Raw genomic sequence first — 26,936 nt, forward strand, 5'->3', positions numbered from 1 at the left:
AGCACTGTTAAATAGACTAATTACCACAGCAATACAACCCATGAAAGCAGAAATGTATGCCCTCATGCCCACTGAAAAATACCCATCTGATGATGAAGACAGCGCAGAGGATGAAATCTCTTTGCATTTTCCTGACTAATTCTAATGACATTAACAGTAACCCACCAGCTTAAAGTACCTCTGAGTGTACCCTTTACAGCTAAAACGTGATTTCATAGTTGAAGATCTGAAAAGAAGTGACTACTGAATGATAAAATAAATAGCTTAAAGTGAATAAACAGGGGGGAAATGTTGGATTAATTGTACAAGTTATTCTACTTTTAATCATATTACTTTAATCATATTATTATGCTTACACACTGAGATCATATTATTATGCTCACACATTTTGTTATCCTTATTTCACTTATATCATAAAGAGTGTTGAAGTATTTTACTTGTTTGTTCTGTACTAATGTTTTAAGTCTGTGCAGAAGGAGTGGTGATTGTGAGAACTGGCTGCTCAAGGTCAGCAGCCAGTTCAAGGAGAAGAACACGGGGAACTGCACGTATTAACACCAGAGAAAGGAGTGAAAGTTCTTATCTCATGAAAATGTATGATGTTTTGCAGACTTCTGGTTCCGACTGGTTTATTCACCCCTCCCTTTTAGCAGTCGGAACCAACATTGTAGTTAGGGAGTTCCTTAATAAAGGCATGTGAGGGCAGAGCTGTTTCAGAGTGTTTTGGAGAATTGTAACTGAACAGTCTCTGATCACTCTCCTTGCAAGTGAATCATACTAAAATTCTCTGTGTCTTTTATTTGTACAGGTTACTGCATAAAATGTTTGGTGTTTAAACCTAACACATGCTCTCCATCCACCTGCTCACTGATCACTTTCTCACTAGTCCATGCTCTCCATCCACCTGCTCACTGATCACTTTCTCACTAGTCCATGCTCTCCATCCACCTGCTCACTGATCACTTTCTCACTAGTCCATGCTCTCCATCCACCTGCTGAGGTTCTGTCGGAGGTCCATGAGGAAAGAGTCACCATCCAGCTGCTCCACCTGCTGCAGGTACTTACAGTCAAGCATCAGGAGCTGGATCCACTGCGCCATCTGCTGGTGACAAAGAGCAGCTGCAACCTTATAGAACATAGAAAATAATTGACTTGAATCAATATTCATTAGAATATTTGACAGAAATAGGAGCTCAGATTCAAACTACAACTAAGAGTTTGTACAAAAAAGTTAGTCATTCTGCAGAGATGGAGTACAAGCTTTAACCACAAACTTCTGAAAAAGTAGAAAGTTTCACCCTGTGGGGAAGGAACTACACCCTACACTACCCTTCACTGACACTATGGAATAGTCAGTCCATCCTGAACCTGCTAACTGCTTGTGTGGCTCTTGCCATGAAGTGTTTGTGAAAACTGCTAATGTAGGGTGACCAAACGTCCGTATTTCACGTCCTGTCCCAGGCGTCCCGGTTTTTTTTAGAAAGTGAGGAAATGTCCAGATTTCACTGCGCACGACGCTGCGTGTGACGTAATCCCTGAGCCGCGTCAGTGCGGGCAGCCCTGTTCTTAATCAGAGGCTCTGTTTGAAAACCTGGGCTGCATCCTCCAAGGAGCGGTCTACCTAGATTGGATCCTTCGAAGTCCTTGAAAATAAGGAGGCCAGAAGAGTTTTGGCTGTGAATTCGAACAGGTCTACCCTTCAGCGGGTTTTACCGCCGTATGCTCTGTTGCTTAGCAACCGTGAAAGTTGACACACAAAGCAGGAAAAGAACGAGGTTTTCAAAACTGTTTGTTTATTTATTTATTTTTTATTGTGAAGTGAACAAAGACTACACTCACAAGAATCCAGAGTGGAATAAAGGTTCCAACCACCGGGAGCAGGAACAAATAAAATCAAATGTAACGATAGAAACCTTAGTCAGTTAAATAACCTGCTGCTGTCATTTTGCACATCTCATTTTCAAATATCCATTACTGTAAAAATGTCCATAGCTGCATATTAGTTATTTATTCTCCAGTTTTATATTGTTAAAACACTTTACAGTATTGTATACAGAATTGTATTGTTTATATTTTAACTCTTCCCTATTATGTTATTCTTAGACATTTTTCTAAGGTCCACATTTGTGTGACCATTTTCAATAATCTTTCTGCTGCTGTAAATCTGCCCATTGTGGGACAATAAAGAGATTTTCTATTCAATAAAACGGGTAGAAATATATAAGTAAATCTAAACAATATGTATAAAAATATATCTGCAAAATCTCTAATATTCAACAACAAAAAATATTTAGTTAAGCATATTGTGCAAAACAGCAATAAAAAATTTAACTCCTATCAGATTTATAGTTCCCACGCTGCAGATATATTAGAATCTGTCCTTAAATTCCAGCCAAACCCATTTACACAGTAACAGATAAAAACCTTTAGATAAATCAAACATTACCGCCACATATCTGACTCAATAACCATTAAAACAACAATTTTCATTCATTTCAGACGGAACTATTCACTGACTGGATTATAGAGGGATTATTTGTTTATCAACACGGCGGATGCGCGCGCATCTTGACTGCCAAAAGTGCCGGGTCCTTTAAAGCGTCTGGTCGAATGTTGTGATTATACGCGGTTATTTAGCAGTTGCGATCTGCTAACTAGCGATGTTGTCAGCGTTCTACCACAGTTTATCACCTAGTGATAAAATAAGTTATGCTGCTAAATTAACACTAGTTAATGGAATACGTCTTAATGACCCATACGCGTTACATGCCGGTGAGTGGATAAATGACGAGAAAAAATGGCCAAAATTCAGTGGCCGGACATTCATTCCCACCTGTGCAAAGTGCAATAGGCATTTGCATTACGAATGTGCAAAAGTAAAAAGAAAGGCTAAAGAATGGTATTGTGATCAGCGCAAAAAACAGAAAAACTAGAAAAAATGCACTCTGAAACATAGAGTTGTAACTGTACCTGTGCTTACCATTCAAAGTATGCACTAAGGTTCTCAGTGTGCATCTTATGACAAGATTGTTTAATATTGTTATTTTTATTATTGGTTACATGCACAAGAATAAATATATTTCAATGTTTCCTTGACTCTCGAATACTTTATTAATATTTACACAGGGTTTACACAGGTATCAGCTGATTGAATTGTTTTCTTTTCAATGGCAAAACACAAAGCAAAATATCTGCATATTTCATTTAAGATTTTGAAATATATCATACAACAGAGGAATGAGGAAAAATCTCAATATTCAAAAGCAAACTGGATACAACACACATTTTGAACCAAAACTGTGCAAAATGTTTTAAACCACAGCTTTTGAATGTTCAATGAGCTTATGCAGTGAAAATACTTAGGCAATCATTTTTTTCAAAAAAATAATATTCAATGACATTTAAACCTCAATTCATAGATGTTAACAACATTAAGGCCTTAATTTTGGCACAATTCAATTAATCAATCAATTTGTTCATTCTCTGTTTTCAGTTTGTTGATGTCCTCACGCAGGTCATCACACTCTGTATGAAGTTGGCTGTACTTCAGCTGGAGGTCATCATGGACAGTCTTTGGGACCATACCTTCTGAAAAATAAATACAAATTTTACATTCTTATCTTTACAAAAAAAAAATGGTTACATTCTGGGTGATAAGTCACACTGTGGGCAAATACCTGTTCGCAACAAATATGAACATTACTAACTGATTAATCCCACTAGTACGGAAGAGGATTAGGGCCACTGGAAAAAAAAAAAAAGTTAACTGTTTTTGTTTATTTTATTTCAGTATAGTATGGGGAAAAAGTCAGAATTCTGAGAAAAAAGTCAGAATTCTGACTTTAATCTCAGAATTCTGACTTTGTTCCCATGTTAAACTGAAATAAAATTAAAAAATCAGTTTACTTTTTTTTTTTTCTTCCGTACACAAGTGACCATTCTATTCTGCAATAATTAATATGTTAACATTTAGGAACACACAGATCTACGTCCCTTTATAAAAATCCAAATGAGTTTGCAGGCCGTCTTGGTCAGGATAGTAATAAGGTTTCATACCATTATATAGATCAGCACCAGCCTCTATTCCACACTCAGTTGGAGAGATGGAAGAGGGTGTACACTGATGTCCATCTTCTGGACACCTGCTGGGGGTTGCATCCCTTCTTCTTTTTCTCTTATATCTGAAACACACAGGAGAGAACAATCTCCTAAATTCAAGTCCATACAAATCACATGCTCAGTCATCCCAACTCTCCATATGAGATGTCTAATAAAAACTACATGCTCTGACCTTTAACCTGGGTAACCTATATAGCTACAATATATCAATATTTTTTCTTTGCACTTCCAGTCATACTATGTGGAGTCATGCTTGTAATCAGACAACAATCAAGCACACAGATGTGATACTTACCGCTCCAGTTTTGCAACACCGTCTTTGCCGGGCTGGATTGAGTATGGAAAGATGGACGGGACAAAGTCTGGGCTGTCGATGTCATCTGATGCCTCTCCTGTACAAATAATGTATTGATGCAATCATCATCATCATCAACCTTTATTACAGACACTAGTCAATCAATTGAAAAGACAGCACACACAGAGAAGTTTAGACCAGACAACATGATGATGTTAATGATAAAACTTATGGCTGACCCGATGAGTTGCAACTTGATAAGACTGAATCAAGGTACATTAGCTTGTATGCTAGTTATGCTCCAATGTGTTTTGTACGATTCATTAATCCCGTTTATATATGTAATACTTAATAATTGTATGTAAAACCATTGTTTGTAAAACCAGCGATGCCGTTTAGCTTTTTTATAGATAAGACTTACCTGATATAAAGTGATCGCTGCAGATTGATGCATTTTTAATCATCTGCTCGTTCCAATCGCTTCTTCTGATGGCTTGCAACCAAAGACGTCTCTTGTTTGCCTTGAAAGGGGTGCGAGTTGATGGGATTCGGTAAAACTTGCGCGTTTTATTGTTTTTATCAAAACGGTTCGTGCAACCGACAGCACAACAAGACATGTTAGCGGCTCTTTCTGCAGGCGACATGCGCATTGGTGCCAGAAGTGACGTAGAGTGACGTTGCCTGATAATCCCTCTATATTAAACTGAACTTCCAATTTTCACCACTGTTCGGCGCCAAGTAACTTTTCCTCTGATCACGGAGCAAATCCCGATGATGAGACATTATTTCTTTCATTGTGCTATTTATTCATTACAGGAATTGTTAAGCATTTTTAATATATACATTTTGAATAAAATTATCGTTTGTTATTGGAGTTATTTCTGTTGACTTTTACTGAAAAGCATTTTGAATAAATCAACTGCAAATATAATGTTATTGTAGGATTACGTAGGCCTACGTTAAGTTAGTGCATGCCACAGACATCTTTATGCATGGGAACACTCCATCAACTTCAATGTGTTCTGAGAGGAGAGCTTTCTGGTGGACTTTGAAGAACTGTTCTCAGTGATCTGGAGCTGAATGTCACTAACTGATGGTCAGATCTTCTCCTTCCAGATTTTCCTCTAAAGCTCTGAATTGATGATTCAATTAATTGTAGCCTCAAAGCAGCCCAAGACCATCACACCACCACCACCGTGCCTGACTGTCAGTATGACGGTCTGGGCTGATCTTTCAGCAGATGAAGCCATGTTGTTGGGTCTGAATGAGCCACATCTTCTTTCTGATTTGCTCTTTTTTTTAGACTCTTTAACAGCAACATCCTCAACAGAATTCCTTATATGGAAAACAGGAAATTTGACATTTCAGGAAGCAGCCGTTAGCCAGCTGGTCATGTGACCAACAGGAAGTCCCTGCCTCTTCAAGCTGCTAACACTGTGACTGTGTCTGAACATCTGCCCTAACTTTAGATTTTAGCAGGGAACAAAAATCAGTTTTAAAGCCACAACACAACCAGTGCTAAGTCTTTTTGCAGCTATTTTTCTTTGCATCGTTTTCTTAATATGCTTGATTCGGTGATAAGTGGAGGCGTTGCAGAGACAAGGGTGGAACAAAACTAAGAAATATTTCTCGGTAACTCGATTTTGATGCTTTGTGTTTCGCGCTTCGCATGCGACTCCACTGCCTTAATTCCCATCGTTCAGAGCTTGAATGACTTCTTGCACAAAATCTACTGAGCCTCATGTATGTTCCCTGGTTTTAGCCATGGAGAAAACTCTTGGCTGGAGACAATTTTCATTACATTTACACTTGCTCATATTTTCCAGACAAAAAGTTAATGGTGCATCTCCCAAATGTCCCGGCCGCAACAACGCTTTTATTGGTTCAGCTATCAGGACGGAACCAATAATGGCATAGGAGCGGGTCTTGCAGCCATGGAGGCAGACATCTTTGCGCTATGGCAGCGCAGAGCCAACAAACTAGCGATTGCGAGATCGCCCATTACGCTCGAAAGTAACTACGGCAAGTTGAGATAGATGAACTGAGACAGTACTGAACAATAGATGGCAGTATTATGCCTGAGAATACTATCTGTAAAATTATCTATGTAAACAAACCTCATCACTTGAGAAGGTAGGTGATGCGGACATTGTGGAAGACATTTTGTTCCCGTAACGCTCGCCGTACTGTTGGGGGGAGAAGCGGTGGGGGGGGAGATGTTCATGTTGCTGCGGTCTGCAGTCTGGACGTTAGATGTCGCTGAAAATTACACATTGTAGCTTTAAGGCCTTAGTTTTATTTTGAAGAATTCAATGCCTTTTAAGACTTTTTAAGGACCCGCGGGAACCTTGTATTTAGACCATTGACTCCTCTAGTTGCTTGGTTGTAGTTGTTATATCAACTGAAACATTATTTGATAAGGTGAAAAAAAAAGAAAAAACTCCATCCAGGATACATTACTACAATATTTCCTAATCTAAGTTCTCGGGTCATCTAGATAGAAGGTGAATGCCAATCAACAACTGATTTTACAGCGTTAGGTTTTCTGAAAATACCAGAGACAACATGTAAAAAGATCAATATATAAAACAACATGAAGAACAAATTTTTACAATCCATGAGGTTTTTTTTTATTGCTGCTCATTCATCAATTTAGAAGTGATTATAGTAAAAACATCCACAGCAGAATATAATGGTATAAATAGGTGATAGTTACTTTCAGTCATAGCAGGTAAATAGAACATCTACAGAATCAAGAACAAAACTATTAGAATTAGTTCAAAGGAAAATTAGACTTTCAAAAAATGTTTAAAAAGCAGAAACTTTACACTTCTAGACCTGGTTTCAACAACACACCTAGCAGGTGTGTTCTGAGAGGAGAGCTTTCTGGTGGACTTTGAAGAACTGTTCTCAGTGATCTGGAGCTGAATGTCACTAACTGATGGTCAGATCTTCTCCTTCCAGATTTTTCTCTAAAGCTCTGAATTGATGATTCAATTAATTGTAGCCTCAAAGCAGCCCAAGACCATCACACCACCACCACCGTGCCTGACTGTCAGTATGACGGTCTGGGCTGATCTTTCAGCAGATGAAGCCATGTTGTTGGGTCTGAATGAGCCACATCTTCTTTCTGATTTGCTCTTTTTTTTAGACTCTTTAACAGCAACATCCTCAACAGAATTCCTTATATGGAAAACAGGAATTTGACATTTCAGGAAGCAGCCGTTAGCCAGCTGGTCATGTGACCAACAGGAAGTCCCTGCCTCTTCAAGCTGCTAACACTGTGACTGTGTCTGAACATCTGCCCTAACCTCTATATAGAACAAGTGTGAATCGAGCTCCAATCATGGTCAAATAGATTATTCTGCACATATATTCAATAAATTCACCACAACTTCCAGTAAAAATATATGTTTATTCATAAAAATAATTCAGCTCCAAGTCAAATATATTTCAGATAAAAACTATTGACAATACCAGTCAAACTCAACTAAACTAAGCTACTATCTACACAAAGGAAGCACACGGTTATAAACCACAATCAATGAGTGTATACAAAGTTTTCACAACTTAGCATGGATTTTGTATTTGAGAACAAAGATCTATCCTGAAAATTTAGAATTTAATCAAATTACCATTAATTCATTTAGAGAAATTGAAATGTTTTCAAACCAATTCACAATGCAAATCCAAGAGATGAATAAAACATGATTTGGTCAAATGATGTATTATTAAATGATTTGCTTTATCAGGAATTAATAACCTTTAGTTAATTGATTCTTTACCTTCAGTAATTGAGCTAACAGAGGTGAGGATTTCCATTAAATTACTTTTGGTCATAAGATAATCAAGAATAATCCAAATGTAACAAGCATATGAAAGAAAACACGACTGTTAAAGTTAAGTATTTAACCCCTCAGTGAAACAAAGCTTGTTTTTTGCTCAATAAACAGGTCAAACATGTTAGAATATAGTTCCCTGCGGTCCATTTTGTTAGGTTTGTCTTTAGTGACTTGTACCAAACCTGTATTTATGTTCATATCTGTTTTGGAAAGCTTGAGTTTTCTCCAGAATTTAGCAGGTTAGCATGGCAGGCTCACATTAGAGAGTGTGGTCCTTTGTTCGATGTCCTCTTCTCTTCAAGTATCGTAAAAATCTGAAAACTCTAATAGAAATGTTGCAGTCTGTTTTGCAGCAATTCGGTTCTGAATGCCAACCATCATGACTTAGCCTCTGGTCAGTTTCTAGGGACTGTTCCCTGGACATGAGGCCATGATGATGTCTCTCTGATGTGAACCTCTCAAAGCCTCACAGAAAAGGAGAAAGAAATTCTGTGTGATTTGGTGTTTTCTGGCAAAGGCAGACCTCTGTAGAAGTGTCTTGCAGGGAGGTGTTTTAGAGCAAAGTAAGCTGCAGAGCAAAACTGTCATCTACCAAACCCAATGGACATGTTTGAGATAAAGCAGGGGTACTGACTCCCTATGTCCAAAATCATTATCATGATAAGGTGTGCAACAAATTCCAGAGTGAAAGTGATGCGGGCTTACTAGACAGACAAAGGGATAATCCTGTTGCCAAGTAGATAGGAAGCATGGTCACTTGGAGGAATAGTGACAGGAACCAACACTGCCACATATTTACAAGGTTCCCACAGCATAAGGCAAGTTAAATTCAAGACTTTTTAATGTCACTTGAAATAAAAATTTAAGACCAAATTTCAAGAAACACAAGAAACATCTGCTTGTGACAACTTAACCCAGTGGTTCTCAAACTTTTTCTGTCATTCCCCACTTTGGACAAGGGGGAATTTTCAAGCCCCGCCTGTCCCCATCGCCCCAACACAATGCTAATGAAATATTCAACAATCTTAAAATGTTCCAATTTTATTGAAGTAACAAGTAGTATCTAAATACAAATCTACATCAAATAACAGCAAGCTCAAAAATAAAGAAAATAAAAATGCAGCTGTGTCAAAATTTGTATCAAGCTCAAAGATAGAAAAAATTAAAGTGCCACTCTGCAATCTGTTAATAAAAGAAAAGAAGTGAAATCCATCTGGCAAGACAGGTCTATTTATCCCTGCATTAGTGGCTGCAATGAGCCTGTTTTGCATTGCAGTTTCTCAAAACGGGGTTGCAGGCTTGATACTGCCACTCTCAAGTCATGCTCAATGTTCAGCTGAGATCTGTATTTTGTTTTCATTGAAGCAGCAGCTGAAAAGCCCATCTCACAGAGATATGATGTGGCAAAGGGAAGAAGAATGCACACAGCTCTCTGCCCGATGAGTGGATACTCGCTCTCCACTCCTAACCAGAAACATGAACATGTGGCTGTGTGAATCAAACGCCGTTATTTATTTAAGATAAAATATTTCAAATTCAGTTATTTATGATCAACCTGCGCCGTCAATCCCGGCGCATGTGCGCTTTATTTGCAGTCTGGACGCAAAAGTTAAACATGCTGTGTCTCTGCTCTGACTGCAGCGCTGATAGGGACTCCTGCAATAGCGGGGGAGAACGGGGTTGGGACGGGGGAGGCGCCCCACGGCAGCACCTGCCGCTGGAGGACAAGAAAAGGAACGATACGTGCTTTCACGTAAGAGTCTCCAAAAGGCGCTAGATTTGTTTTTTTGAAAAAGAGTCGCTGGAGGGGTCTGAAATATAGCGACAAAGTCGCTGAGTTGGCAACACTGGGACGCGAAAGTTTATTCTGTTACAAATAATATGCCGACGTCACGTCAATCATTATTTTGGCACTTCAGTTCCAGGTGAAATTTTTCTCATATCTAATGTTCTTTTAATTAGACTGCATGTAGGCTAGTAATGATTACTTTGTGGGTTTGATTGGTCTAAAAAGCGGCAACATACAGCTATAAGGACAGTTTGCTCTCACACGTTCTACATTTATAGTCACACACACACACACACACACACACACCGGAACTTGGCGCGCCCCACCTGTCACGTCTCAATTCCCCACCAGTGGGTCGCGCCACACACTTTGAGAACCGCGGACTTAACCCAAAGGTTTATTTTAACATAAACCACTGCACCAATGTTTCAAATTTTGAAACACTTCCCATACAGGAAGAAAGCTAAAAACACACAAATGACAGATATATTTTAACAATTATTTAACTGAATTCACAAACTTTGTTTTAGCAGGGAACAAAACAAATCAGTTTTAAAGCCACAACATAACCAGTGCTAAGTCTTTTTGCAGCTATTTTTCTTTGTATGGTTTTCTTAGTATGTTTGATTTGGTGATAAGTGGAGGCGTTGCAGAGACAAGGGTGGAACAGAACTGAGAAATACCAGCTGTTTCTCGGTAACTCGATTTTGACGCTTTGTGTCCAACCACTAATGGTGAGCCGTTATTTTTTTTAAATAAAAAAAAAATTGTCAATTTGAATGTCTTATTTAGATTACAAAAATAAATATAATCCTATTTATGATGTTTGAAAAATTAAGACCTACGAAAGACTGATTTAAGACATTTTAATACTAATTAAAGCTACAGTGTGTAATAATTACAGGGATATTTATAATTACATAGGAGCGGGTCTTGCAGCCATGGAGGCAGACATCTTTGCGCTACGGCAGCGCAGAGCCAACAAACTAGCGATTGCGAGATCGCCCATTACGCTCGAAAGTAACTACGGCAAGTTGAGAGAGATGAACTGAGACAGTACTGAATAATAGATGGCAGTATTATGCCTGAGAATACTATCTGTAAAATTATCTATGTAAACAAACCTCATCACTTGAGAAGGTAGGTGATGCGGACATTGTGGAAGACATTTTGTTCCCGTAACGCTCGCCGTACTGTTGGGGGGGAGAAGCGGTGGGGGGGAGATGTTCATGTTGCTGCGGTCTGCAGTCTGGACGTTAGATGTCGCTGAAAATTACACACTGTAGCTTTAAGGCCTTAGTTTTATTTTGAAGAATTCAATGCCTTTTAAGACTTTTTAAGGACCCGCGGGAACCTTGTACTTAGACCATTGACTCCTCTAGTTGCTTGGTTGTAGTTGTTATATCAACTGAAACATTATTTGATAAGGTGAAAAAAAAAGAAAAAACTCCATCCAGGATACATTACTACAATATTTCCTGATCTAAGTTCTCGGGTCATCTAGATAGAAGGTGAATGCCAATCAACAACTGATTTTACAGCGTTAGGTTTTCTGAAAATACCAGAGACAACATGTAAAAAGATCAATATATAAAACAACATGAAGAACAAATTTTTACAATCCATGAGGTTTTTTTTTATTGCTGCTCATTCATCAATTTAGAAGTGATTACAGTAAAAACATCCACAGCAGAATATAATGGTATAAATAGGTGATAGTTACTTTCAGTCATAGCAGGTAAATAGAACATCTACAGAATCAAGAACAAAACTATTAGAATTAGTTCAAAGGAAAATCAGACTTTTGAAATCTTTAAAAAGCAGAAACTTCACATTTCTAGACCTGGTTTCAACAACACACCTAGCAGGGTTGACTGATCCACTGCTAATGATGGCAAACAAGAATAAATTAGAATATACTTTCCATCTAAATAAAGATCTTTTTCTGGAATATATAAAACCAATAGCTTATCATTCAGCTAAAAGTTTCTTAGTCCCAAAAATAAAACCTGTGAGTTTCTTTCTGAACAAATTCATTCAGAAAAAGTTGTGCCACACCATGCCAAAATGGCACAGTAGGGGTCCTTCTGGATTTTTTTCAATTTAAATATCTATGATTTTTCAGTTATTTGTTTTATGGACAGCAAACTTCCTTCATCTGTAAGTTGTTATCGTTGTACTTTAGTATGTTTATTGCCTTCATTACAGAAAAAGTAAATTGTGAATGTAAACGTTGTTAGGGCATTTAAATCTAATTTACTAAGGCCAAACATAATTACATTTCAAATGTTCCCATCCACATATACGCCCTGAGTATTTACCAGGTTTACAATGGAACACCTTATCTGTCCTAGTTTCTATGTAAACAGAGCTGTTAATTATTGGCTTTCTCAAAACGTTTCTCGAAAAAGACCATTAGCCTGTGAGTTTCTTATGTAATGAGGTTACATTTCATCAAACATGGAAAACACCTCTACTTTTCATTTCTTTGGCGTCTAATTGCTGTGACTTATGTGGAACAAATGTTTTTTTTTTTTTTTATATGTGAATAATTAAATTACCTTCTCCTTTAAAACATTTGTCACAAATCAATCAGGAGACCTGCTTCTCACCTGTGTGAGTTCTCATGTGTCTGGTCAAATGATGTTTTTGAGTAAAATTGTTGTTACAAATGGTACAGGAAAAGGGTTTCTCACCTGTGTGAATTCTCATGTGAGAAATCAAACTAATCTTTTGAGTAAAATTCTTCTTACATATCGTACAGGAAAAAGGCTTCTCACCTGTGTGAGTTCTGATGTGTGTATCAAGATAAAATTTCTGAGTGAAGCTTTTTCCACAGGACAGACAGTCAAAAGGCTTTTCACCTGTGTGAATTCTCATGTGAGAAGTCAAACTATCTTTTACAGTAAAATTCTTGCTACAGATGGTACATGAAAATGGCTTCTCAGCTGTGTGAGTTCTGACGTGTCTATCAAGATAAGATTTCTGAGTGAAGCTTTTTCCACAGGACGAACATTCAAAAGGATTCTCACCCGTGTGAATTCTCATGTGAGGAGTCAAACGACTTTTTCTCATAAAATTCTTGTTACAAATAGTACAGGAAAAGGGCTTCTCACCAGTGTGAATTCTCATGTGAGAAGTTAAACTATCTTTTACAGTAAAATTCTTGCTACAGATAGTACAGGAAAAAGGCTTCTCACCGGTGTGAATTCTCATGTGTCTCTTAAGATAAGATTTGTGAGTGAAGCTTTTTCCACAGGACAGACATTCAAAAGGATTCTCACCTGTGTGGATTCTCATGTGAGTTGTGAAACTACTTTTTACAATAAAATTCTTGTTACAAATGTTACAGGAAAAAGGCTTCTCACTTGTGTGAATTCTGATGTGTTTATCAAGACTAGATTTCTTAATGAACATTTTTCCACAGAACGGACATTCATGAATCTCCTGACCTGTGTGAGTTCTCATGTGAACCATTAAATGTTCTTCTTTTGGAAAGTTTTCTCCACATGTCAAACATTGGAAAGGTTTCTCTCCTGTATCATCAGTCTCCCGCATCAGAAAAAGCTGCTGTTCCTGCTCACTTATAGGGAGCTCCATGGTTTCCTCTTTTGTCCAGGGATGTTCTGGTTCTTGCTGCTCTTCTTTCATCTGCAGAGGTCCTGGTTCCTCTTGGTCCAAACTGGAATTCCTCCCCTGTCCACAGAGCTGCTGGTAAGAGAAATCCTCCTCTTTTCCAACATAATCCTGCAGGCGGTCTGGAAAGACAAACAACAGAAAGACTTTCTATTGTAGGTTAAATAAAGGACACTTCCCTTTGATCATCCTTGTGTTGATTTAACTACATATAAACAGACTGAAACTACATCTCCCAGCATGCACAGCAGTTATGAAACCACAATTACAGGTTATAAAATACAGCTTAATGCTCTGCAATTTCGCAAGGTTAGGACCTCTACTTTTATAATTAAAGCTTTAAAATCTGATTACCTGCAGATTCTTAGCAATTAAAGAAAAGTTTATAATATTGATTTTTTTTTTTGGGCTGAGCTGACAAGGCTTTACTGCGTCTTGACCAGAGACTGCTGGAAAAAAGGCACCAGCTCCACTGTGACCCTACGGATAAGCCCCAAACGAGGGAATGCACACACCTGTATCACAAATGGCCAAAAGAAAAGGGAGGTGCACTCCAGAAAGCCAGAGCTCCATCCTATTCTGGTCTGATCCAGATCTTTTTCAAGCATTCTGTCTTTGCTGACCTCAGTGCAGAGCTAGATTATAAACCTTCTCCGACTCAAACTCTTTAGACACAATATGTAGAGAAAAATTTAAAAAGATGGTATAAAGACAGAATGCACCTCTTCTTAAGACACAATACGGGTAATGCAGAACATCTTAAGAAAACAGGGTGAAGTTTAACCTAACAACAGCCAGATGCATGTCTCGCTCCGCCTAGCTCCACTCACATACATCTGGGAACCCGCTCATTGAAAGTGATTTCCCCAACCGAATTTATGGTCTGTCCAATCAGGACGCAGGGCGGGTGTGTCCTGGAGTGGAGAAGCGACTGTGAGATTCCAACAACAATGGCGGCTCGCATTGAGGAAGCAAGCGTTAGCATTGATGCTGCTACTTCTTCTATGTTGTCCAATCTATCTGATATTGTTTCATTAAAAGAACATCAGAGAACGGCTTTGAAGGCTTTTGTTGGTGGAAACTATGTTTTCGCCCTTCTCCCGACCGGATTTGGCAAGAGCTTGATCTACCAAATGGCTCCTCCTCTCACAGCGTCACGGGTTAGCTTCGGTGTGAGTGGTTGAAATAGCACGTCAATAAAGATGACAGAAAAGTGGCTCATCCAATCATATGCGAGGAGTTTTGATGAGACCCAGCCTTCAGTAAAGGCAATTCCTATGGCGGGTTCCCAGATGTATGTGAGCGGAGCTAGGCGGAGCGAGACATGCATCTGGCTGTTGTCAGGTTAGGTGAAGTTAACATAGATGACAATTCTCCACATTATTCTGCAGAAGAAATGTTGACTTCATTAAAAAAACACAAGATCAATATTTTCCATCCCCAGTTTATTTCTACTTCACTCTGAAACCTAGTATAAAAAACTAATCCACACTACATTCCTCTGACAAAATTTGTTATTATCATGACAAAGATTCATGCAGCTCAAGCTCCTCCTATTTGATTACTCACTCCGTAATAAAGCAACGGTGCATCACTTTGACACACCTCAAGTCAAACACATTTAGATATCATACAGGATGACAACAGAATAATTAAGCCAATTGTTCCTTTTGAATAATTTGAAATGCAGAGACGTGTATGACGACAACACGTCAAAAACATATGTCTGTGCCTGTTTTAGCTAGAATACCCTCTACTTCTTTTAGACAAATGAGCAAAAGGACACAATTTTTGCATTTGAGGATGGAAAAGATTTTTGTGTGTTCCTCTCACTGGATATGGTAAGAATTTGTTTCATCAGTTCACACTGTAAAACAAATTAAGAATGTGATATTTCTCAGCTGCTATCGTGGCTGTGATTAGCATAAAGCTCCACATGGGAAATGGTTACCCAATCAGCTCTAAGAATTGTACTGAATGACCCTAATTGTTGCTAAAAGGTTCTACAGAATGATACCAAGATTGAAACGGAGTAGGAACTGATTTAAAATATCTGTGTCAATGTGGCTTATGCCAGATTAGATGTCACAGATGCAAAAAAAAGAATATAAACCAGGTTTGAAGTGTCTTATTGCTTTAGTTTTTAAAGAAGAGTAGATTAACGGAACTTAAGGTTGTAAGAAAAAAGGGTGGAATAGCCCTTTAGCTTTTTGCTGAACCGGTATTGTGAGCAGAAGAGAATGCCTGCTGAGAATTGTCTTGCCTGTTTCGCTCTAAGCTCTTGCATATTGATGACCAAGTGTCATGAATTTACCACTGTTTTAGTAAAGGAAGCCATGGAGAGAATCTTTTTTCAATCAAAATGAAAGATTGAGAAAATGATGCTGACAAAGGATAACACAGGAATGCTCTTAAGAGGTTTGTAGTTGGCTTTTAATTCTGATGTTCCTATAAAGTCTATATTTTTTTGTGAACATTTTTCCACAAGATAGACATTAATAAATCTTCTTACCTGTGTGAGTTCCCATGTGAACCATTACATTTTCCTTTTTAAGAAAGTTTTGTCCACATGTCAAACATGGGAAAAGTTTCTCTTCTGCATCTATTGTAAGTTGCTCTTCATCCTGACTTATGGGGAGCTCCATGGTTTCCTCTTTTGTCCAGGGATGTTCTGGTTCTTGCTGTTCTTCTTTTATCTGCAGAGGTTCTGGTTCCTCTTGGTCCAAACTGGATTTCCTCTCCTGTCCACAGAGCTGCTGTTCAGAGAAATCCTCCTCTTTTCCAACATAATCCTGGAGGCAGTCTGGAAAGATAAACACAGCAAAAAGTCGTTCTATTGGTGGTTAAATAAAGGACACTTCACATAAAAGCACCAAACTCTCCTTGAGGTTGAGGAGCGAGTGGATCCTATCAAGCAACCTGAAGATATGAAGTTCCTTCTAGCCTAAATTTATTTCCCCACAAACAATTATTAAGGAAAGTAAAGGATTTACATCCAACACCACAGTGACTGTCTGGCAAATGAGGAAGTAATGAGACACCCTAAACTCAGCAGCGCTTCCTGTACAGCTCTGCCTGGAAGAGAGATACCCCAGCTCAATGTGTCAGAGGTTGAGCTGATTTTAAATTATTTCTGTCTTGTTCAAATGAATTATTATGGTAAGAAAGAGAAAAACAAGCCATCTGGAGCAGCTTCCTAAATGTAGCAATCAGCAGAGCAAAGGGACTGTTATTTTCCTGGAAAAATTATTTGAATCATAAAATAAAGCGAGAACAGTTATAAAAAGATCACAGTGAAAGAAGAATTCAAGTATTGATCAGTCTAGACTGTACTGGAGGCAGAAAGGCCTGCAAGGCCTGGATAATAAGGTGATCACCTTCAGTCCCTTACATGGAAATGCAGTATCCCTTTCTGGACACGTCAAAACAGCCAAGTTCTGTTCATCTGATAACTTATCTGGGTTCCCCATCACAGAAGAGCAAAGTAACTCAGACGTATCACTCAAGAGCTGGCTAATAAAAGATTGCAAATTAGTAACATTTTGGCAATTTGGCGTAAAACTAATATTTGAAATTTTTTAAATTTATAATTTAAAAAATTTAAGATCCACCTGATCGCCAGCACTGAACAGATCAGTACGCTTGAAAATAACACTGGTTAAACTTTTACCAATATAGATATCAGCTTAGAAAGCTTAGATTCTCTACAATTCAACCAACAAGTTAATTTTATGAAAGAACAATATATAAAGACATAGTAGCATGTTAAATCAGAATTTTTAAAATAAAGCTTCGACTTCCTATTGTTGAAGCTTCCTGAGGCCGTATTATAAATCCCATGTGTTGGATTAATTGTACAAGTTATTCTACTTTAATCATATTACTTTAATCATATTATTATGCTTACACACTGGGATCATATTATTATGCTCACACATTTTGTTATCCTTATTTTACTAATATCATAAAGAGTGTTGAAGTATTTTACTTGCTTGCTCTGTACTAATGTTTTAAGTCTGTGCAGACGGAGTGCTGATTGTGAGAGCTGGCTGCTGAAGGTCAGCCGGTTCAAGGAGAAAACACGGGGAACTGCACGCACTAACACCGGAGAAAGGAGTGAAAGCTCTCCTTATCTTATGATACTGTATGATGTTATGCAGACTTCTGGTTCCGACTGGGTTTCACCCCCTCCTCCTTTTTAGCAGTCGGAACCACATTGTAGCCAGGGCGTTCCTTAATAAAAGTTTGGTAGAGCGGAGACTGTTTCAGAGTGGTTTGGAGAATTGTAACTGAACAGTCTCTGATCCCTCTCCTTGCAAGTAAATCATACTAAATTCTCTGTGTCTTTCTTTGTACAGGTTACTGAATAAAATGTTTGGTGTTTAAACCTAACACCATGTTAGATTGTTTATATTCTATTTGTCTGCAACGGTCTACATATAAAAGAATTTGTAATAGAAACATTCCGTGATGAGAAAATTGCTAAATAAATTCAGTTTAACATCACAAAAGTCCCATCCTTATGGTTAATGCTAACCTTCTTGCTAATTACCGTAGCTTCCATGAACATTTCTGGTTGATGTTTGGTAAGTTTGTTTTCATCACCTTCCAGCCTAGGCTTCTGCCTGAGGTTTGTTTGGGGTGGTTCGTCCCGGAGAGACTGGCATTTTTCATATTCCGCTGGATGTCTCTGATTAAGATGCTAAAAAGGTTTGTGGTGCTGCTGCCTTTAACTGCGACTACCTTAAGGCAAACGTTGCAGTGTGGGGCTTCTAAACCCAAACCAGATCCAGACAACGGATGGTTTTATTACTTTTTACTAACTTCTCACTCTGGGAGTAATACTCCAGCTACAGAAACGCAGGGGAGCCAAAATTGCAGCGTTATACAAAATTTAAGTGATTAAGCCAAATGTTCCTGATAGGGACACATGGGGGTGACCGCAACAAAAAAATTTGTATTAATAAATAGAATTTTTTTTTTTTTTTTTGCCCACACCTTTTAGGGATTGTTTGAAGCTAAGACCTATTTATCAACCATGGGACTAATATGGCCACAAAAACATTGATGGCCAGTATTCCAAGAGCAATTAGGGTAATTGTAGGATCTGTCATGAATTGTCACAATTGATATTCTCATGGCCTCAGATAATGGACTTGTATCTGTGCTCGTCCTGTTGGATCTCAGTGCTGCATTTGATACAGTTGACCATAATGTTCTTTTAGAAAGACTTGAATATTTTGTTGGAATTAAAGGAACAGCACTAGACTGGTTTCATCTTAGACCTTATTTATCTGACAGATTTCCGTTTTTTAATGTTAATGATAAATCCAGGATTCTTCCAGGATTACCTGTGGAGTACCACAGGGATTAATTTTCACTGTTATGCTGATGATACCCAGCTATATCTGTCTATTAATCCAGATGAAACTAACCCATTACATAAATTACAGGCATGTCTTGAAGACATAAAAACCTGGATGACTCTTAGGCCCCGTCCAGACTAAGTCAAAACGAACACGAAACGCTAATATTTTCCAGAACGTTTGTCGTAAAGACGGAGACGTAAAATAAATGTGATCGTCCACACGAATCCATGAAAACGCTGCAAAATGTATGCCAGGCCTGTAAGTGGCGCTGTGGTGCCAAAGCAAAAATAGGCGACGAGATGTTGGGCATGCGCACTAATATTTATACATGGTTGCCCTGCGGGTCCATTTTCGTGGTTCAGTCAAATTCAGGTGCTGAACTATGTCGACGATATTGCTCTGTTCTTCCTGGAGATATTCCAGAAGAAGAAGATTCTGTTGTAAGCCCGACAGCAGGGTGATTAGCATTAGCAGCAACCATTCAACACAGTATTGTTGTTGTGATACTGTGTCGCACATGCGTGTTTAGAGGCAACGCTATGACGCATGCGTGTAAGAAAAAAAATGCGGTCAGAGCTTAAAGATGGAAACGCGAAAACGGCGTTTCAAAATCTTCCCACTCTGAAGGCTGAATAAAAAAAAGATTGTTTACAGACCCCTGAAACGTATGGATGAGAGGCTGGTTTGGTGAAAAATTTGTGCGTTTAGGCCAGGGTTTGACTTCGTGTGGACGGGGCCTTAACTTTCTCCTTCTGAATGCAGACAAAACAGAAGTTATAGTCTTTGGACCAGAGTCTCTGAAAAAGAAGCTGATTAGTCAGTCACTTCATTTGGATGGGATTAAACTGATTTCAGATAATAAAGTTAAAAATCTTGGTGTTATTTTTGATCAGGACCTGTCATTTAAATCCCATTTCAAAGAGGTTTCTAGAATTTCCTTCTTTCATCTGAGGAACATTGCAAAAATTAGAAATCTCCTGTCCAGGGTTGATGCTGAGAAACTAGTCCATGCATTTGTTGCTTCAAGGCTGGACTATTGTAATGCTTTACTATCAGGAAGTCCACAAACTGTAGTTAAAAGCCTTCAGCTGATCCAAAATGCTGCAGCCAGAGTTCTAATGAAAATTAAATAGAGAGATCATATCTCTCCTATCCTGGCTTCTCTTCATTGGCTTCCTGTTAAATCCAGAATTGAATTTAAAATCCTCCTTCTCACATATAAAGCCTTAAATTGCCAAGCTCCATCTTATATCAGAGATCTGATTGTTCCTTATGTTCCTAACAGAGCACTTTGCTCTCAATCTGCAGGTTTACTAGTGGTTCCTAGAATTTCTAAAAATAGAATGGGAGGCAGATCTTTTAGTTATCAGGCTCCTCTCCTGTGGAACCAACTACCAGTTTCAGTCCGTGAGGCAGACACCCTGTCTACTTTTAAGGCTAGGCTTAAAACTTTCCTTTTTGATAACGCTTATAGTTAGTGTTGCACCGATACCGATACCAGTATCGGACGGGGCCCCGATACTGCCCTAAGATGGTGGTATCGGTATCGGCGAGTACTAACAAATAGGGCAACGATACCATTTTGAGTGCCATAAGTTTATTCAACTACCGTACTGTCACCCACTCCTGGTAGGCAATACAAAGTTCTACTGGATTCACTTTGTATTAGATTTTTTCGTGCTTCACAAAGGTAGGCAGCAGCTTGACAAAGCCATGATGGCAATTATTTTACATTATTATGGTATCGGTATCGGCCGATACTGCACAGCCAGGTACCGGGAAACGGTATCGGGGCCAAAAAATGGCATCGGCGCAACACTACTTATAGTTAGGGTGGCTCAGGTTATCCTGAGCTATCTCTATAGTTATGCTGCTATAGGCTTAGACTTCTGGAGGACATAGGGACCCCCATTTCATCATTCTGCTTCATTCTCCCTCTATTATCCTTATGCTTGTTCTGCTCTCTCTGCTTTTTCTCAGAGTAGCTTTGCCTCGTCTGTTCCTGTTTAACTGTGACACCATCCTGGAAAGAAACATCAGCTGTGCTGCTTCCATCAACACCTTTTCTTATAGATGTTGGAGATCGGCCTGTTTTCCAGTCTAGTCCTGTTTCTCTAACTGTGACTGGCTGGATGTGCTCTCTTCATCCTCTGAAGTGGAGGTTTGTTCAGAGCTAGTCTACCTGACTGTGTGTTTCCTGGACAGGGCCACCTGTGGAGCTGATGACAAGTTCCCTTAGTATCTCTGCTACTTTCTTTATGTCTGCTTCTGTCTCCTTGAACCCCAGTTGGCCTCGGCAGATGGACGCACACACTAAAGGCTGATTCATACTTCAAAACTAGGTCACCTGCGTAGGTGTCGCAGTGAACGCAGAAACATTCCCGCCCCTTCCGCAGAATCTCTGCTGCACCTGTCCCAAATTGTAGGTGACCACAGACAGGAGGCGTCTGATTGGTTAAAATCTACATCCGCTCTACTTATGCGTATTTCCTGTTTGGTACCTTACCGGCTTGTTTTGTTTGTATGACCGTCATTGTGGAAAACGACTTGTGAAGTTTGACCAGCTAAAAGAGCGAAGTGCGAGAGAACGCTGGGAGTCTTTTTCCATCTCATTTCCATTCGTTGTCACAAAATCTTGCCCCCACTTCCTAACCGCCTCAGCTGTATCTAGACCCACAGCTAGTTCGTGATTGTCCTTCTTGCGTTGTGGTGTGGAATAACATACCGCAGACCACCCTTCAATATTCAGCATGAATCAAAAATGTCTGCGTCATACCCGCGACAAGCTCACTGCGGACACACTGCTGCGGGAGGATAACCAGCCCTTAAGCCTTTCTTCCTGTTAAATGGAGTTTTCCTCTCTGCTGTCGCTACGAGCATGCTTGGTGTGACGAATTGCTTTGAGTCGATGAAATCAACTGGTTTTCCTTAGATAGAAAACCTTTAATCAATTTGACTGTATGATCTGGCTGAACTGTAAAAAGCCTTGAGATGACTTTTGCTCTGAATTGCCGCTATATAAATAACTGAAACTGTAAATGAAGTGGAGAAATGTAATAGTTTCAAACCTCCAATAATTTATCATAAAAATCTGAGAATCTCCACAGACATGTTTGGACATTTTTGAAACTGAAAATTACTTTTATTGTCTAATAAACCATGTTGCCAGAATCTCTTCCTTGTTCTTCATTCAGGCCAAGTGACTTTTGAGCATCAGGGGAGAGTAAAAGTTCAGATTTATCAACTCAAGCATCGGCATTATTTATCAAGCAGCAAGATGCAATGCAGCAGGCTGTTAAGGTTATGCGTTTGTCATTATATTTAGGAGTCAGTCAATCAGTCAGTCTCCCCCTGGTAGAAAAGCAAACAGCCCTGCTTCTGGAAGACAAAAAGTGAAGATTGATCAACCATCCTCTGATTATTAAGGACATTTGAGGTCAATAAATGATAAAAATTGGAACTACAGTTATTTATGTTTTACTTCAATATGGAAAATGGTCACAATACACTGCTCACTTGTAGACTCCTTGATGCCTGTATTAGTACAAGTTCTGCCAAAGAAACTTTCAAAAAAATGTTGTGAAAGCTCCAAATTTAAAGATACTTAATATTTGGCAGAGAAAGAATATGTTTCACTAAAGATCACAGAGCAGCATTAAGAGCCAAGGATCTCGCTGCAGATCATAGAATCTAATCAGATCACATCCATGTTTCCCACATACAAAAGTCCACGGTGTCATGAATACTTTAAAATTATGAAATTATGAAAGTTTTTAATGGCCAACATAATTTGGCCTAAAATCATCTCTGGCTCTGAGTTCACATTAAAGGACATTTCCTTGTACTGAAATACATTATCCAGCAGCCATCATCGCTCACAGAGGCTGCCATTAATAATGGAAACTCATGTGTTCCAACAGCAGTAAAAACAAATGTAGCCTGTTGAATGTGTTGTTGGATCCTGTTAAGTCATGGAACCACATCAGACTGTTCTAGAACAAGAAAATACCTGCTGATGTGGCGCTTTCTGTTTACGTACCCAAACAAGGTGAATAATAATGGAAAGAAACCTTCAGAAACTCTTATGGAATGCAACATAATCTCAATGATGAGTGTTACTCCTGATATCCACACAGCCATAAAACCAAAGCTTCCTGTAATGTCTTTAAATAATCATAATAAACCCCACAGATGTGATGTTCTATCCACTGTGTCTGTGTTTCTACTGTTTAGAATCGTTGACAAGAAATAAGTAGCAAACTGGGAAACAATCCCACCTTCTTTAACTTATGACAAGTGGGATATGCAAAATTTCACAGATGTCTTTTCAAATTTAGGTGGCTGTGCTGTTGCCTGATCAAAATGCTGCTGTGTTAATAATGGATTTGAAATATTTCTAGTTGATCTGCTTTATTCAACCGCCCAAAAAGCAGCAAAGAGCCTCCAGGCTGAACGTTTCCATACAACCAATGTGTTAAATAGGGAGTTCCAAACTCACTAATAAAAGAAATAAAAACATTTGGTTATCATTTAAACTCTCAACAGGTTCACTGCAGAACCTACTTTCTGATTATTGAGGTGACCCCACTATATTGAAAGAGGAAACAAGGAAAAAATATCTGACATTCTGAAATCTAAAACATAATTCGCATAATTGGTGGATTTTGAAATTTTATGTCACCAATTAATCTAGATCCACTGAAAGAAACACAGATCAGTAACAGTTAAGAGCTAAAATCACGAAGGTGATCCAGTTATTTGTCTAGAATGTGAGCTGGAACAGAAAGCTCTGTGTTTACATCTTTAAAGCTACAGTGTGTAATAATTACAGGGATATACAGTCAGAAATGTAATATATTATACATAACTATGTTATTTATCATCATCTAAGAGCTCAGCCTCTAAACCTTAAAATTTGCGTTGCCTTAGAATTCGTTATTTATATTTACATAGGAGCGGGTCTCACAGCCATGGAGGCAGACATCTTTGCGCTACGGCAGCGCAGAGCCAACAAACTAGCGATTGCGAGATCGGCCATTACAATAACATGCTGCGTGATGATGCTGTTACTCTCCAGTATACTTATTCAGCAACGTCCCTGACGTTTCACAGGTAATGATTCAGTAATTTTCTGTAAAATAATTTTCTGGATATATACCTCGGTTACTTCTCTCCGGCTCCTTTGGAGATCTTCAAGCCTTTCCTCCTCTGCTCTAGTCAGCCCACTGGCACCTCTCCTTCGCCTGGCCCTGGCTGCACGCTCACCCCGGCCTCTCTGCCCTCTTCCTCGCCCTCTTCCTCTCCCTCTTCCTCGCCTTGTAACCCCCGTGCCACAAACAAGACTTGGACTTGTAAACGGGGAATATATATTCTTCCAGCGAACACAATCTCGCTGTTAAACTAATGACTACAATTACTTCGTTTGTTTATATCACAATGCAAAGCAGCTCACCAAAACGTCACAACGACGTAGAAAAAATAACGGGTATATTTATTATCTAAAGTCTACATGAAACCTACACAGACTAATGAAATACTATCTGTAAAATTATCTATGTAAACAAACCTCATCACTTGAGAAGGTAGGTGATGCGGACGTTGTGGAAGACATTTTGTCCCGTAACGCTCGCCGTACTGTTGGGGGGGAGAAGCGGTGGGGGGGAGACGTTCATGTTGCTGCGGTCTGCATTCTGGACGTTAGATGTCGCTGAAAATTACACACTGTAGCTTTAATCTTTCTCTCCTGATTCTTTCCTGATTAGAGCTCACTCTGAGCAAACACTTTAAATATCACTTTATAAGATTTATGTATTAAATGACTAGAAAGCATGAAAACTTTTACAGAATTGTAATCTTACTCAGACTGGAGAGTTTGGACATATAGGATGTACCATCAGGTTTGCTGTCAGGTTTAATCAATGATGATTATAAAATTGTGTGCTTATGAGACATTTTTGCAGTCAGGAGACCATCCTGCCTTGTCATTCTGATGGAGCATCTTGTCTGTATGAATTGATCAATTGTTGTGTCAGAACAAATACTGTTTTGTAATCATGTGCTATGCTCTGTTTATAAAAGACGGCTGCAGGAGGGCATTCGGAGGAGGAAAAGCCTGACGTTTGGTTGGGCTTTTCTTTCCGCTCCTGCAGGGGCTGCTTGAACCTCTTTCGTGTGCAGAGTCAATTTATATTTATTTGGAAAGTTATTCTTCCTGAATCCAACATTTGCTTCGTCAGCATCACAGCCTGCCATATCATGGCATCATTGCATCGTACACAGACATCCCTGGCCCCAGCTATATGAAAATAATACAGTGTTTAAGATCAAAGCCATTCTGAGGCACAGTGTCTGTGCTCCCGTTATGTTCCCAAATTTCGTCCTAACTAGATAAACATTAACAGGAAGTTATTAGGCACATACTGCTCAATAAGTACGAGGAATTACTGAGAACAGAGAAGGTTGTGGGTCGCAACCACCATGGTCTGTTCAGAGATGGGCAAGACAATTTTCAACTATAAGTAGAAAAAGCCACAAAATTTCCCTGCAACTAAACATTTCTGATGAGTTCACAAATTGTTTTTCCTCCAATTGTGCCAGTGAAACATGCAGTATACAGGTGCTGGTCATAAAATTAGAATATCATGAAAAAGTAGATTGATTTCAGTAATTCCATTTAAAAAGTGAAACTTGTATATTATATTCATACATTACATACAAACTCATATATTTCAGATGTTTATTTTGTTTAATTTTGATGATTACAAATGACAACAAATGAAAATCTCAAATTCATCATATCAGAAAATTAGAATATTGTGAAAAGGTTCAAAATTGATGGCCCCTGGTGCCACACTCTAATCAGCTAATTAACTCAAACCACCTGCAAAAGCCTTTAAATGGTCTTTCAGTCTAGTTCTATAGGCTACACAATCATGGGGAAGACTGCTGACTTGACAGTTGTCCAAAAGACGACCATCGACACCTTGCACAAGGAGGGCAAGACACAAAAGGTCATCGCTAAAGAGGCTGGCTGTTCACAGAGCTCAGTGTCCAAGCACATTAATAGAGAGGCGAAGGGAAGGAAAAGATGTGGTCGAAAAAAGTGTACAAGCAAGAGAGATAACCGCACCCTGGAGAGGATTGTGAAACAAAACCCCTTCAAAAATGTGGGGGAGATTCACAAAGAGTGGACTGCAGCTGGAGTGAGTGCTTCAAGAACCACCACACACAGACGTATGAAAGACATGGGTTTCTGCTGTCGCATTCCTTGTGTCAAGCCACTCTTGAACCACAGACAGCGTCAGAAGCGTCTTGCCTGGGCTAAAGAGAAACAGGACTGGACTGCTGGTGAGTGGTCCAAAGTCATGTTCTCTGATGAAAGTAAATTTTGCATTTCCTTTGGAAATCAAGGTCCCAGAGTCTGGAGGAAAAGAAGAGAGGCACTTCATCCACGTTGCTTGAAGTCCAGTGTAAAGTTTCCACAGTCAGTGATGGTTTGGGGTGCCATGTCATCTGCTGGTGTTGGTCCATTGTGTTTTCTGAGGTCCAGGGTCAACGCAGCCACATACCAGGAAGTTTTAGAGCACTTCATGCTTCCTGCAGCTGACCAACTTTTTGGAGATGCAGATTTCATTTTCCAACAGGACTTGGCACCTGCACACAGTGCCAAAGCTACCAGTACCTGGTTGAAGGACCATGGTATCCCTGTTCTTAATTGGCCAGCAAACTCTCCTGACCTTAACCCCATAGAAAATCTATGGGGTATTGTGAAGAAGAAGATGCAATACACCAGACCCAACAATTCAGAAGAGCTAAAAGCCACTATTAGAGCAACCTGGGCTATCATAACACCTGAGCAGTGCCACAGACTGATCGACTCCATGCCA

The 26,936-nt window shown here is 39.1% G+C and overlaps 2 protein-coding genes across 2 annotated transcripts; both read right to left on the reverse strand.

Moving 5' to 3' along the window:
* Positions 1-3,315: 3,315 nt before the first annotated feature.
* On the reverse strand, positions 3,316-5,061 carry LOC119799047 (THAP domain-containing protein 1 A-like). Its single transcript, XM_038308732.1, has 4 exons — positions 4,836-5,061; positions 4,415-4,511; positions 4,057-4,181; positions 3,316-3,588 (listed from the first exon to the last, which is right to left on the reverse strand). The coding sequence occupies exons 1-4, from the start codon at positions 5,056-5,058 to the stop codon at positions 3,464-3,466; spliced, it is 570 nt and encodes a 189-aa protein (XP_038164660.1). The 5' UTR covers positions 5,059-5,061; the 3' UTR covers positions 3,316-3,463.
* Positions 5,062-12,277: 7,216 nt separating this feature from the next.
* Positions 12,278-16,434, reverse strand: LOC119799037 (gastrula zinc finger protein XlCGF52.1-like). Its single transcript, XM_038308720.1, has 2 exons — positions 16,194-16,434; positions 12,278-13,803 (listed from the first exon to the last, which is right to left on the reverse strand). Exons 1-2 carry the CDS (start codon positions 16,324-16,326, stop codon positions 12,638-12,640), a joined length of 1,299 nt encoding a protein of 432 aa, XP_038164648.1. The 5' UTR covers positions 16,327-16,434; the 3' UTR covers positions 12,278-12,637.
* Between the last annotated feature and the right edge of the window lie 10,502 nt (positions 16,435-26,936).

Source organism: Cyprinodon tularosa, unplaced genomic scaffold (assembly GCF_016077235.1).
Source record: "Cyprinodon tularosa strain WSP-4 unplaced genomic scaffold, ASM1607723v1 ctg1172, whole genome shotgun sequence".
In the NCBI taxonomy this organism is placed as follows: Eukaryota; Metazoa; Chordata; class Actinopteri; order Cyprinodontiformes; family Cyprinodontidae; genus Cyprinodon; species Cyprinodon tularosa.

Coding starts and splice junctions, on each gene's coding strand:
- LOC119799037 (XM_038308720.1), bottom strand. CDS start 16,326: ATGGAGCTCCCCATAAGTCAGGATGAAGAGCAACTTACAATAGATGCA. Junction 13,804..16,193: donor TCACATGGGAACTCACACAG/GTAAGAAGATTT, acceptor TTGTCTTTCCAG/ACCGCCTGCAGGATTATGTT.
- LOC119799047 (XM_038308732.1), bottom strand. CDS start 5,058: ATGTCGCCTGCAGAAAGAGCCGCTAACATGTCTTGTTGTGCTGTCGGT. Junction 4,512..4,835: donor CAGCGATCACTTTATATCAG/GTAAGTCTTATC, acceptor TTATTTGTACAG/GAGAGGCATCAGATGACATC. Junction 3,589..4,056: donor TGGTGCTGATCTATATAATG/GTATGAAACCTT, acceptor TTTATTTTTCAG/AAGGTATGGTCCCAAAGACT.